The 14706-nt window shown below is 50.7% G+C and overlaps 1 protein-coding gene across 1 annotated transcript in view; it reads right to left on the bottom strand.

The window, feature by feature from the left end:
• LOC144129374 (uncharacterized) overlaps nt 1–14706 on the bottom strand; it is a 40975-nt gene that overhangs the window by 12745 nt on the left and 13524 nt on the right. Inside the window, exons 2-5 of the mRNA XM_077663447.1 lie at nt 12018–12129; nt 7715–7827; nt 2765–3112; nt 1185–1416 (exon numbers count right to left, since the gene is read on the bottom strand). Of these exons, the coding sequence (XP_077519573.1) occupies nt 1185–1416; nt 2765–3112; nt 7715–7730 (596 nt within the window). The 5' untranslated portion in view covers nt 7731–7827; nt 12018–12129. The remainder of the gene's footprint in view (nt 1–1184; nt 1417–2764; nt 3113–7714; nt 7828–12017; nt 12130–14706) is intronic.

The raw sequence follows: 14706 nt of genomic DNA, 5'->3' as shown, positions 1-14706 counted from the left end.
CTTCAGAGCGAGAGCGCAGCCGCGCGGCGAACGCTGGTTATGCCCTCATCTTGCTCTGGCCCGAATCCGCGATATGTGGGCGATCCCGGGCGATCCCGGCCACAACGGTCGGATTTCGATAGAGCCAAAATACTATAGGCCCGTTGTGCGATGTCAGTGCACGTTAAGGAACTCCAGGTGGTCGAAATTATCCGGAGCCCTCCACTACGGAGTCCCTCATAGCCTGCTTTGAGACGTTAAACCCCAGAAACAATAAACCCCTACCTTAAAACCGCACCGTTGGCCGCAGCTCTAAGAACATTCGAAAATGTATAAGAAGAGTCTCAAGGCATATCGGTCTTCCCTGCGTATGTGGCATGGAAGTGACAGCGAAAGCTGTATCGCATCTATGTCCTCCAAGATTTCCCAGACTCCTGGCGCACATTGACCACCGCCGCCATCTAAGGGATAAACTCAACTTCTAGCCCCAAACTGACCACAACTGGACTGCATTCTTTTTGGTGAGAAGTTGTGAAGACGGATGTTTTCTGTCACTTCATATTCACGATGCAAGGAATTTGCCGACGGGACAAATTAAGTCCCTCGTGCATGCGCTGCAAAAAGTACAGTCTGCGGCTATAGCGAACGTTATAGCGTCTCGATGCCCCGATGCAAGAGCCGCCGTTCCGGATGATGACAGCAATTGTTCGGTAGGAAGACGCCATTTTGAGCCACACAGGTTACGCAGACTTCTGCTACGAACCTTCCATAATTTCTACGTCACTCGAATTCTCTATTGTCTCGTGGCCAATGTAATCAAAAGTCCTTTCTTTCAGAATACTATACTGCAGCGGCGAAACACACTGCAGGTTTCTGTCCCATAACGGCATTCGTGCGTTCACCTTGAACGGCGAGGGTTGAGATACCGAGGCTTTTCCTACAGGGCTCCCATTAGGCCCTGCTGGATTCCAAGGCAAGATAACCGCTGGACCCCGAGGATAACGGTGTGGATTCCAAGAGAAGGAAAGCGTATATAGTAGGGGGCGGCAGAATGATAGGCGGGCGGATGAGATTAAGAAGTTTGCAGGCATAGGGTGGACGCAGCTGACAAAGGACAGGGTTAATTGGAGAGACATGGGAGGTGCCTTTGCCCTACTGTGGGCGTAGTCAGGCTGATGATGGTGGATTCCGAGGGCGGCACTCACTCGGCAGCCACGGCGACGCCAACCTCGGTGAGGCGGTACTTGGCAGCGGCCGAGACGAAGCGCTCGAAGGCGGCGCTGTGCGCTCGGCGCGCGAACGTGTTGAGCAGGCCGGCCCGGTAGAAGGAGTCGAAGTAGGCCAGGTCGCACAGGCCGTCCGGCGGCAGTGGCGTCTGCTGCGACCGCTCGTTGCCCCCGAACACGCACATCAGCGGCATGGGGGGCAGCCGCCTCCCTGCGCCGTGCATTGTACACGGGCGACGCGGGTGGTATGTAGAAAGCAGCGAAACGGAGCTTTTACATTAACCAGTTGCCGGCTGCGTCCTGCTAGTATAGAGTAGATGTGAACAAATTAGAGCACTCGGGCGGAAGGAAGGAAGCGAAATTATAATCAACATAATGAGTTGCTGAGATTGTACACGGGGTCGAGCGAAGCCGGATGGATATTCCAGCTCATGCACCTTGCCTCTGCACAGCGAAGCAGCTGCGTTAAAATTTCACTTCATTTGCTCTGTCGCGCCCCGCTCGAGCGCTCCAGGGAAGCGTGTTCACCTCTGAACTCACCTGTGAGGCAGAAACTGGCAAAGGAATTAAGTTACAGGTGCAACGTTATAACGAGGCATGCACAGAGTCAAGAGGGCCGCAGTGGGAGAGGCCATTGTGTTGCAGTAAGGATGAAGATGACAACGACTGAGAGCAGAGGTTTAAGTTTGGCCAACAATCTCCTCGGCGTCCACAGACAAATACGGGGTCACTATTACGATAGCCGTGACGCACTTTCACGGGTGTCGCGACCGAGAGGATTGTTTCTTGTCACAAGCTTTCATAATTAAACAGAACAGTGTATAGTAATAATAACAATGGTAATAAACTTTATTTGTGATCACTGTGTGCACAATGGCAGGGGCTTGGAGTGAAAGCTGCCGTAAGGCAGCTTGATAGAGCCTCAAGCCCCCACCTTGGCAGCGACGAACTATAGCGGTCACAGATACAACTATCAGTAGTATTTCGATCGGAACAGGTAAATACAAACAGTACAACGTAATTATAAATAATGGGGATCACAAAGTAAAGATTACACAACGCTAATTAATACAATGCATGGTCTGTAAGCGTAGAATGACTTGCATTTTTGTTATTTGATTTTCGCTGCGCAAAAGCGAAACAAAAAATTTCAGTTTGATCATCATCTCAAATATGGAAGACGCGGCCTTGCAAGTAAAGCTGCATGCAGTGTCAGTTGACCGAATGTGTAGAGTGGCGTGGTTCAAGCGCAGTTGAGAAAGGGAAAATCCCTTTAGCGAGAAAATTTATCAAAAGAGCCTGGGCATGGAGCGCAGGGGCGTCCAACTGGTCCGACGCCAGTCAGGTAGGGGGCAGAAGGGAGGGGGCACTGAAAGAGACAAGCGCTCTCGGCTGTGAGCGGGGTCAGACCAGTTGCCGAAGAGGTGCGGGGGTGAGAAGAGTGTTGGTGTGAGAGCAGGGAGACAGTAGGAAACTTTGCAACCAGCCTGCTTGTACGTTAACATCAGTCGCGGCGCGTATGCGCATACAGCGGTCAAGTTGTGGCAATCCCAACTTACGCTTCCGTGACACAAGCTCCCCGTCTACCCCGCCGCCAACGTCGTCCGTGGTCGCGAGGCCCTCGGTAGTGGTGGTGGTGGTGCCTTCCGTGGAGGACGTGGCTTCCCTGGCGGTGCTGGCCGTGTCCGTGGTCAAAGGCTCGTCGTAGTCGTCGGCCAGCGGTGGGCGAAAACCGTGCGACTCGGTCGGCATCGCCGGCAGCGTGGCCTCGTCGCCTCGGTCGCTGCGCCTCTCGAAGCGGTTCTGCCGGTCGTCCAGCCGACGCACAAAGTACGCGTCCCTGTCGGTTGCGTCGACGGAAACTTCACTGCTGCCTGCGTCCGGATTCTGCTGGCCCGTCTTTTCAGCTGGCAGCGCGGGATTCGAGAGAAGGGGAAAAAAGTGCATGGGGTTCGATGCATGCGGAGGCTCACGGACGAGTGTTTTGACTTTTATTTAATGCTATAGACATCCAATCTGGGACTTGCCTAAAATTTTTAAGCACTTTTGCGTGCGCACTGCACAGCTGACCTGAAGGGCTAAGCGCACCACATCGATAACAGTGGAGAGGAGATTAAAGGCGTGCAGGTAGTAGGACAGGAGACCCGTGCAATCTCGAAGAATAGGACTGGTGGAACAATTGTAAACGAAGAAGAAAATAACTTCGGTAGAATACAGCGGCTTCTATATGGTCAACCGCGGTCGGTGAGACTTTGCAGCGTTCCACGGCACATTCGGGCACCGTCAAAACTCCGGCTTAGCTTCCCTCCCACAGTTCGTATTATCTCTTGCACAGCCAGATATATGTGGCGCCGTAATCGCAGCATGTAACAATTTAAACAACTTGCACATTTTTATTTATTTGCATTTAGCCTCTTTTATGAAAAATGAGACAACTAGCTTTTAGTAGCGCAATTTCCGGCATACAGTACGCGGGCTATACATGCATTTAAACGTTGAAATTTTGCGCTTTGCAGACTATCTGTAAATGCGGTCCATAAAAGTCTTTTTTTCAAATATTTTCCCCAAATCGCATAATATATAGCATAAAATATCAAAAGCTAAGTTTTTAAAAGCTGTGCTGTGCTTCTGCCACCATCGCGTGGCTACAAACGCTTTTTAATGCAGTATTGCATTTAAACGAAACGTTTTCATCTTTATTTGAGTGGGATTCGAGCCCACGCCTTTAAAGTGCCAGTTGTGGCAACCAGGCGCGCTGATTGCCGCCGACTGGCCTGAGACGGCGCTGCTGCTGATTTCACCTAGTACGCAGGTCTATAGAACCCTAGGCGAGGGACGCTTGCTCATGTAATAGCTCGCAGCTATAGTGGGACATGAACAACAACATTCCTAAAAACGCTCCAATTCCGTACATAGCGAGGCACACTGCACAAGAGAGAAATTTTATCCGCTTATGAATGCACAATATCATTAAGAGATGGCCAAAGTCCTTGCAAACGTTGCATCTTTTTCACAGCGAGAATAGCCGCGAAAGGCCGCGGGCGCCACCCTGTGCACGCAAGGCCGCGCGCATCTGTAAAGTCGTCGCGCTAGACCAAAACCACATAGACTATAGGTGGCTTTGGTTAGACGCCGCCAAATCTTCCCATCGCTCCGGCGTTCGAGTATAGGAGACAGTGCCCAAGACAAACGCAACGAAACAGGTGCATAAAGATTTGGTTATACTAACGACGCTCGCCGTTTTCCTACACTTACTAGACAGCTATTTGATGCGTTCGCATTAGACGTTTTTAGCATACCAGTGACGTATTAGCGGTTTACCGGATTCCTCCAGCGCATGCGCAGGGGTAGCCACTGCGCGTGCGCAAAAGGGGTCGGATCCCCCCTGCGCACGCGCAGTATGAGGGCAGTATATCAGGCTCCGCCCACAGTGGAATGTGGAGAGGAAGAAAGTCAAGTCGGAGTGAGGTGTGTGAAAAGATGGGAGGAGAGGGTGATAGGAAAGGAGGAGATTGGAGAAGTGCGACAAGGCGAGTGTGGTGGTGGTGGTAAAAACATAGATCCTCTCTTCCTGTCCCTTCACCTCTTTAATTTCATTTCTCCATTCTGCCTGCTATCCTTTATTTCCGCTGCCCTAGCTCAGGTGCTTCAGTATTGATGGCAGATGCCGGGGCTAGCAAAAATCTTTTCCTTCCTTTTTATTATTATTTTATTAAAAACCACTTACTACTACTACTACTACTACTACTACTACTACTACTACTACTACTACTACTACTACCACTCGGCTACTGATCCGGAGTTCCCGGGTTCGAACCCGACCGCGGCGGCTGCGTTTTTATGGAGGCAAAACGCTAAAGGCGAGCGGGAAAACGCGCAACGCAGGACGTTCTCCGCGCGCCGCTTCCCGCACAAGCCGGTTTTTCTCCCGCAGACAGCCTGCTGTGCCGTCCCGCAGAGCGATGGGTCCGGTACCTCTTTTTCCCGTGCCGTTGACGAGAACAGCCAATGGGCGCCGACCGTGAATCCTGACGTCGGTCCCAGTTCAGTGACCCCGTCGGCGGAGGCGGAGGCTGCGCGCGTCCGGCTGGCCGTCCGGCCGGCCAGGCACTCGGCGGCTGCTTTGCCAGCATGAACATGCGACTTGAGATGGTGCAGAAGCGATGGTGCAGAAGCAGCGAACGAACGAGTATAAGTACGATTACCGTAGCCAACAGCTCATCGTTCGAACCAGTCATCCTCCAGACAAAAAGGGCGACGGGAGGAGAGCTAGCAGACGATGAAGACGACGACGCGGGAAAAGGGCGCGCTTTCCAGTCTTCTTTGGTGTCACGTGACTATCCCCTTCTCTTTCTGCTCGCGGGAAGCCTCGCAGCTCCTCGCCATTACGCTCACACCGCGCGTTCTCTCGCTGCGGTCTTGGAATGTGGAGAGAGGAGGCGTTGAGGGAGGACCCGAATGAGCAGAAAGAGAAGGGGATAGTCACGTGACACCAGAGAAGACTGGAAAGCGCGCCCTTTTCCCGCGTCGTCGTCTTGATCGTCTGCTAGCTCTCCTCCCGTCGCCCTTTATGTCTCGAGGATGGCTGGTTCGAACGATGAGCTGTTGGCTACGGTAAACGTACTTATACTTTTGAAAAAGACAGCGCATGAAGACAGGGCAGTGTAGAGACTGCTGCAGGTGATCGAGATTCGAGCCACGTTGGCCGAAGGGGCACCACCTTTAGCAGGCTGCGAGGTTGTCCGAGACTGGGGCTTCGCCCGCGAGGGGCGCAGCGGGGTTTACGGAGCTTCTCCCAAGCGAACTCCCCTAAAGAAAGCCGGGCGCCAGGCCGGGGGACGCTTGTACCCATTTTTACCGGTGTACCCATTTTTACCGGGCTTCGAACCATCCACCTCCCGGAGCCGAGACGGGCGCCCTGTCTTCATGCGCTCTTTTTCAAAAGTGATGCACCAACAAGCCCAAAGTTCCACCCTTTTAAGTACTTATATTGTTTGTTCGCTGCTTCTGCACCGTCGCTTCTGCACCGTCTCAAGTAGCATGTCCATGCTGGCAAAGCAGCCGCCGAGTGCCCGGTCGGCCGGCCGGCCGGACGCGCGCAGCCTCCGCCTCCGCCGACGGGGTCACTGAGCTGGGACCGACGTCACGGTTCACGGTCGGCGCCCATTGGCTGTTCTCGTCAACGGCACGGGAAAAATAGCTACCGGACCCATCGCTCTGCGGGACGGCACAGCAGGCTCTCCGCGGGAGAAAAACCGGCTTGTGCGGGAAGCGGCGCACGGAAAACGTTCTGCGTTGCGCGTTTTCCCGCTAATGTGAGCGCGCCTTTACGGCGCCCGTGTGCTGTGCGATGTCAGTGCACGTTAAAGATCCCCAGGTGATCGAAATTATTCCGGAGCCCTCCACTACGACACCTCCTCCTTCCTTTCTTCTTTCGCTCCCTATTTTATCCCTTCCCTTACAGTGCGGTTCAGGCGCCCGCCAATATACGAGACAGATACTGCGCCATTTCCTTTCACCAAAGAACCATTCATTATTATTATTATTACCAAAAGAGGGGTGAGGGGAAGTTGCGTAAATCGCGAGGGGGACAGGGCGTCCTGACCCCCCTTCGCTGACCCCCCGCCCCCTTATAATTCGTCCCGGGACTACTTGTTCGGCGTCGAATGATAGGAGCAGCCCATGCTACACAGGGAAGCCACAGGAGCGATGAGGCCTCTTCCCTTCCGCACGATGGCTCAGCAGAATCAGAGCACATACATTTTTATGCGCGGAGTACACGTACCTGGCACGTGCGGACTACCCGGGGCCGAAAATTACGAAAAAAAATGTTTTCTGCAAAAACTGAGCCCTTCGCATATACACCTGGTTCGAAACTGTATATATACCGCAAAATTTGGGTACATTGGCAGTAGTAAAAAATACGCTAAGGTAAGCGTTGAAGGACTGATATGTGAGCCCGATGACCTTTATGCCAGAGCGAGAAAAAATTTGGAATGGGCGCTTAGGCTCCGCCTAAAGGGTATGACGTGATAGCGTAATTTTTTTATAACATTATTTCATTCTCTACTTTACATTCATAGATCGCTGGGAGTCCTCACACCCCTCCCGGCGCAGTGGTGCAGCGGTTAAACGATGGCCCCGCGATGGCGGGCGCTCCCAGCGGTGGGCCTTGTGCGGCCCAGGTTGCTCTTCCCGAGCGTCCAATCATTTAACGCCTAGGTCACGTGACCTAGGCGGCCTGCCTGGCTCCTAGGTTGTCATGCAGAGCCATGCATGCCCGGATTTTCTGGACAACGGGGCCTTTAGCGCTATCGCGTTAAAAGCGTGCTTTCGTAGCACAGGTCAGCTAAAAGCGACCTGGAAGAGAGCTAGGTCCGAACGAACAGTAGTGCGTAGGCCTTATATCTGCAGCTGCGTAAGGGGTCTCCAGATCCGCCATAAAACAGCGAGAACAGTGTTTTGCTGCAGCGAGTGAATGCACGCATAAAAGGAGAGACGCCACTCACTGTTCACGATGCCCATCAACACCGCCGTCACGAAGCCCGCCAAGGCAACGGCGACGCACGCGAGGACAGCGTTCCTGGCCCAGCTGGCCGTGCCCGCGCCTTGCGAGACGAGCCTGCGGTGATCGAGTAATGATGTTCACTCCTCAAGAAAACATGGCGACGGTCCTACACGTACGCTGTTCTTTCGGAGAGTCCATTTATAGGAGGCTTTTAGTGGAGGGGACGGTCCTCCTTGCACAAACATACGCAAGCCACTTTGCACTCATGTAATGTTGAAGCTATTGCTTTATAAAACACCAATACGATCCAAACCACAATGACCCAAACGCGAGTGTGAAACACCTGTAGGAGACCCTGCTCATGACAACTTAATGTCTTGAAATGGCGCAAAATGTACGTTTCATCCTTGCTAAGTACAACCGCACAGCAAGTATAACTACTACCAAGTCTAATTTCTACCTCCCAGCGCTGACATCACGTAGAAAAGTATTTCGTATCTACCTGTTCCACAAGCTGTATCCCGCTCTACGTGATCACCTCAAACCCCAGCCAATTTATGTATCCCGCCGCATTGATCATATTCACAAAGTCGGAATTGTGTCATGCAACACGATATGCTTCTAGCAGTCATTCCTGCCGCGAACCTCACTTGATTGGAGCCACTTTCCCGCAGAAGTTGCAGGCATTGTAAATTATGAGCATGCAGTTTCGCGTAGCACTAGCTAACATTGTATATTCAGATGCTATTTAACATTCATGTAACCAACTGTATTTGCTCTGTTTTTTTGTATATTTATCCCCCCCCCCCCTGCAATGCCTCTGGCCCTGAGGGGTAATGTAAATAAATAAATGTATTGCAGCCTATATATAAAAGACGTCCATGCTCTGCGACGCACATTCAGCTAAAGTATGGCGCTCATTATAGTCAAGGGACACGGTGAATATCAGGTGCAGGAAATGCCAACGGATCACCGAAAGAGGACGTGCGTCTCCTGCACTCAGATGATCAAAGCAGGATGATAACGTGCCCTTCTACGCCACATTCAAAAGATGTTTCAGAGAACGTCGGACCGCCTTCATGGCAGACACTTTTTCCATACAGCGGTCGTGCGCAACACTGTTTACCTATCTTGCAAAGAAATAATATATTAAAAGGTAATGAGCTAATTCCACTCCTTATAAATACTTACAGACTCTCTGAAATAGAATAAATATAAAGTTATAATTCGAAATAATGTGCATCTCCGTGTACAGAATGACTGACGTGAACTGCACGGGGCCGAAGTTGAAGGTTAAAAGGATTGGAGGCTTTCCTGTCTACGATTGAGATGCGTTTTTAGTGTATTTTTTTTTAATTGGGCGTGCCAAGAACATGACAAAATCATGCAGAAACCATCGAATATGATTGAGTAAACGAATACCTTCCTTATCCAGCTAGATGTTCCGTGAATGTCCATAGATCACTGAAATCCACGGCGTTCTTCCAATTCGTAGGTAAACATGTGCTTTGGCGGCATTTTCGAGAAATTTTCATTTACTACAGCGGACACGAACGCAATGCTCCTTCGCGGCACGAAGCGAACACTAATCGATGTGGTGGGCTCCACGCTGAGCGTTGCAGAAGCGCTTTATGAAGCTCGATACAAGAGTGCGTTACAGATATGGGGAAAGCCTTCATCTTGTACACAGTCGCCTTCCAAGAAAGCTGTGCAAGTTTTAAACATACGTGTTGTTGACGTGACATATTATGGAACACAATAGCCTGTCTGCAACCATGCAGAACGAGAAGAAATGATACATATAACGGAAAGTGAACATGAGAGAGCGGCATTTTTTTTTTTGTGGAAAGCACAAGATTCATGTATAATAGAGAGAGACGGGCTAGTTGGTGACTATTAGTAGAGTGCATCTTGAAACCGCGCAAAAAAAAAAAAGACAACGGACGAGGACTGTCCAGTTGGGACGCGCTCTGTCCTGTTGGTTTCTTCCTCGTCCCTTGTCATTTTTTGCGCGGTTTCAAGATGCACTCTACAAGATTCATCTATTCATTACAATGTAAAAGAAAAGCTGCTTTAGAGACCCACACACTGCAAAACCCAACATTTTTCGTTCACTTATTTGCTGTGAATTTCGGTACCCAAAGCGGTCCCTTTCGCATTTTACACCGATTGAATCCCAATGACGCCGTACCAGTAAATCCATTATTACCTGCACCACGAGCTTGCAATGTTTACTGCGTGGTTACGATGGATTATATGCACTGTAAAAGCACAAAGCAAAAAAAAAATCAGACCAAAACAAAACTCCAGGCCCGATCGAAAGACATTTTGATGAGGGACTATTCTATTGTAGTGATGACAGGATTAGACATGGTAGGCAGCGGCTAGTTCCAAAGCACTGTCCGCTGCGCCTTCGATGAGAAGTACGTATAGGCCTGTACTGCAACACCCCGAGCGCTGCGCTTCCAGCATGCACGTCACCAGAATGGGTGCAATATATATTCTTGCTTATCTATACAGCCTTTACTGAAATACAGCGCACCTCCGTACGGTGACGTGTCGGCGGTGCTTGGTTTTTCTGCAAGACGAAAAGATGTGGGTTAATTGTAGCTAATTCGAGCAGAAACAGATGTTACCACACAAGCGATTCGCACTTGTTCACGAACAACGCAAGCAGACGCGCACATGACTCTTTGCATGCGTCTATACGTAATACATGCGCTCAGCCAGGACAATTCTGTATCAATTTATTTTAAAAACTATGAGTACGGCAACAAATTGAAAATATAGAAGAGTCGTCGACACGCAAAAATCTCTTTTTAGGACAGTCTTTTCACTGGATTAGTAAAACTTCGTATATCTTGAAATGTCTTTGAAAAGAGCGACGCCATCCTGGAATTTTTTTTTTAATTCGTACACACAGTTTTAGTATTTTCACAACGCATTTTGTCGTTCGCGAGGTTATATATGCGTCCGTCGATGACCGGTACATACTGCGCGTTCCGCCTTTGCAAGGTCTAGCTTTAAAGAAATTATGTCTTCTGCGACGACTGATTAGCTCAGAGTTCTTCGATCATACCAGTCATCCAGAAACCAAGCCGTTCCCCGTAGCCATTTCACAAAAGTTCACAGATGGTGAAGCCTATATTAGTTGGCCATGAGGCGCCAGCCACTGTGGCACCCAGCAACCTCTTGCTTCTTTAATGGGCAGTTTGTTTGAAATGCGCAGATGGCGCGTTGCTAAACTCCGAACTTCGTGGCCTAACCAGAACGACAGATTTTGGCTCACAGATTAAATAAGAAGTTTCGCAAATGGCCTATATCGACGTCACTTCTTCGCCAGGAGAGAGGGCGAAAAGTCGGGCTTTTTTCCGACTGCGGAATCCGTGGAATATTTCAATTAGATATCTGGACAGCGCACGACTCCCGAAGCTTTCATTGCGCACGAAAGAACATATGCGACACTGAAATGTATATGAGATCGACGGCCCAAATTTCTCTCTCTTCCTTTTCGTTACTTCATTTTAAAGTATATATACCTTGTACAGTATTAGGCATCACTTACCCCCGACCGAGCAGTCCATCTCAACTTCGTTCTCTGTGAAAAGTCGCAAAACGTCAGCCGAAGGAAGAAAACACGCAAGAAAGGGTGCACACCACGGAATGGCGCTTCTATTCGTGAAACATTATAGTAAGCGAATCCGAGCAGCGCGTTTGTGTTATTTTGCACGTTCCACACCGATTAGGAATTACATGCTTTAATCTTATGATTCTGTTGGAACGGCAGGTCTCCGACGATCTGTTCATTAAGGCTGTTGTGCATCCGCGACAAGCGCCTTCCACGCAATGTCACCAGTCTCGCGATAGCGGACATATTGCTAAACGTTTCGACATGCGCACGGCAGGGTTAGACCGCGGTCGCCGTTATTTGACAGCGATGCGCGATATAACACGTGTGACCGCCGCATCACAGCTCACCCAACTGTCACACAGCTAAAGCTAGCTACAAAGTAGATGTCATGGTGCCATTCTTTAAACAGTGCAGGAACCGTAAAAAAGCGTAAGTTAATGGAAATACACGTGTAGTAATCACCAGGCTACCAGAGGCAGGCTGGCCTCCCAACGTGTGATTTCAAGCGCAGATGACTTGATTAGCCTCTGAAACCGCAAGTAAACAGCGGCGCGACGTCCAGCAGCAAGCGGTCGCCGTTGCGGAATATATGCCAGACCACGTGGCGCGGAGTGTCATCACCAAGGAGCAGCTGCCAGAACGCGTAAGCACTGGTGGACGCACACAAGCTTACCCATGTCAACGGTCGAAGTGCAGCCCTTGCTGTGCTTCCCGTGAGCTCGGTGCCCTGGCGCGAGACTCGCGACCAACACGGAACCAGGCCAATAGCGAGAGTAGCACGCCACCTATATGCGCCAACGGAAGCAGAGAAGAAAGAGGAAGGTGAACGTGGAGCAAACTCGCTATGCGTGAGCAAGAGCGAATTGCTCTCGCAAACAGCAGAAACATCGCCATATATATAAGCTAGTTTCGGAACATTTCGAGGCGGCGAGCACAGAACAGCATAGAACAGCGCGCTCATGGCTTGACGCCACGTGGCATTGCGTCGTTACAACGACTGCTTTCGCGCTGTAATAACGTGTCTGAGTGTTATTTCTTAATGGCATGCGGTAATAATAATAAAAAATGGGCGACGCGTCGTCTGCTCAGTATACACGACGTGTGTCTCCGCGGTCGGAAACCCTCCCATCCTCCTCCCTCCATCACAGTGCAGTGTTACTACGGTGCAGTGTTGTGTTGCGCCGTGGTGAACCATCTCCGGTCATCACTACATCCAGTCCTCACCAACGAATTCCTACCTGCCAAGTGGCCTGCCAGGTGTGTGCTGTGTTCCCGTTCTCGGAACCCCCTCACCCTTCCCCGGCTCTGAGCAGTGATCCCCACAGAGGGAAGCAGAAGACAGAGGCACAGCCCATCAACACGAAGCGACCTGGGCCCCAGAACATGCGCTGACCTTATCGACGGCGCTCGCTTCCGGTGACACTAATCGCGAAAAAAAACTACCGGGGGCACTTCTACACCCCGGTGGCTTGGCCATCATGACTACAGGACCGTAGGTCATCACGCGGAAGGCGTGTCAGCCGATGGATGTGCTCGCGCTACCGCCTTTTTCTGGAAACACCCGGACAGTCGCCTGCCACCATAGCACCAATAGACGGAGGGCTTGGAAAATTTCTTACAAGCAGCAGGACTGGCAAGAAGTCACAGGTTCGGAAGAGGCCATTTTACTATAATGCCTATGCGCCTAGGGGGTCACCAGGTTACCGTACGTTATTACTCCGGGACCGGAGACCGCGAGAGTTGCACCGAAGGATTCGCTCGGCCGGAAGTTGGAACGCACCGGATCCGTCCAACGTGTACACTGAAGCAACGCCATTTCACGAATGCTGTCGATGTGATCGCTGAGCGTCGCCGATTCACGCTGCAATGGCAGATCCCGGACTACGTGAGGCCTATCCGGCGACTGGCAAAGCATTGCGACTTCTTTAGGAAATGGATAGCACAGATTACGAACACGGACGTGGTGAGGGAACGGGCCTAGCGCTCTATCCCCCGCACTGCGTCCGTGTTCCTATTTTTGCGCTCCTATGTCCTTCCTAAATATGCACCAACACAGCTATACTTCTCAATTGCGACTTCGGCCAATTTCTTGACGCAGCTTTGCCTAACAAGGTTGTCGACGGCGTTCCAAGTTGTTATTAAAAGGGTCTAAGCTCGAAGGTAGACCATAACTCTTTAAAGCGCGCTGGGATTAAGAGGTCTGCTCTTAAGTTTTCCGTGTCGCCCTCACCCCAGCGCGGTAACCCGGTCGTGGCCGGCACAGTATAATGCCCCTTTCGGTGAATCCCGCCCCTTCTGTCCCGCTCCTGTCTGCGAGGTGGACACTAAACACTTGCTTTGGACTTGCCCCTCTTTGCATGCTATCTGACAGAAACACCTGCTCCGGCGCGGACCGCCCTCAGGCAACACCCTCTAGCTAGTCTAGAGGGTGTTGCCTCAGGCCGTCCACCGTATATAGAAGAATGAAATTTTGAGCCGCACCACCGGACGCTACTGGACTTCCTTCGAGAGTGCATGCAGTGTGTATCTGTATTTGTAAATAATACTCTTTGCCAGCAGGCGCACTGTAGCAATAATAATAAAAACAAACCAATAGATTTTATAATTGACGACAAGGGACATCACATGGCGGCGTCTATGGATGAAATGAACGATGTAATGGCGAGCAAGTATTCGTTTGCAACGTGCAGGCTGTCAAGCGAATTGTCAGCAGCACAGCGCGGTGCGCTTCCACGATTCGCTTTCCGATCCGCTTGCTTCTGTTGCGTCTGGGAAGAGCGCATCACCTCCACACTGATGCTGTCCAGAAAAGCCCGCCACACGGTGCTTTCCTCCATCCCAAATATGACAGCTATAGTTTTGTTTTCTGCAAACCTGACGAAATGAAACCATTCGCCATGTACTCTACTGGAATTATTTATAAAGATATGGGCACAAACAACCCGCCAAAGAAACGAAAGAATGTGTTGTTCAGCCGTCTTCTGCGGATACGCGGGCCTCCTCCATGGTGCCTGAAATAGAAATCACACTTTTCGTAGTCGGCAATCAATCGATAGCAAACGCTCCTGCTCACCCGGAAATGCTTTCGAAACTGCATGTAAACCACACATCTCATGTGACAGCAGCCCTTCACACTACTTGGCCAGCAGTATAAAAAATGTTAGAGATCACTGCGGCACCCGCATTGGAGAAATGCGTAAGCATTGGGAAGTCTCAACCCGGGAAGCCTTTTTCATGTTACGTCCACAAATCACGTGACCTAAAGTTTCAAACCGAAACCGAAAGTTGGCTGGTGGCCATTTTGAACTTTATTCACACACTTAGTTGGCTCTAATTAATGACCTAATTAACCCAACATCGAC

Source organism: Amblyomma americanum, chromosome 4, assembly GCF_052857255.1.
Source record: "Amblyomma americanum isolate KBUSLIRL-KWMA chromosome 4, ASM5285725v1, whole genome shotgun sequence".
Lineage (NCBI taxonomy): Eukaryota > Metazoa > Arthropoda > Arachnida > Ixodida > Ixodidae > Amblyomma > Amblyomma americanum.
The sequence above is the reverse complement of the archived record's forward strand: the minus strand, read 5'-3'. Positions and strand labels throughout refer to the sequence as shown.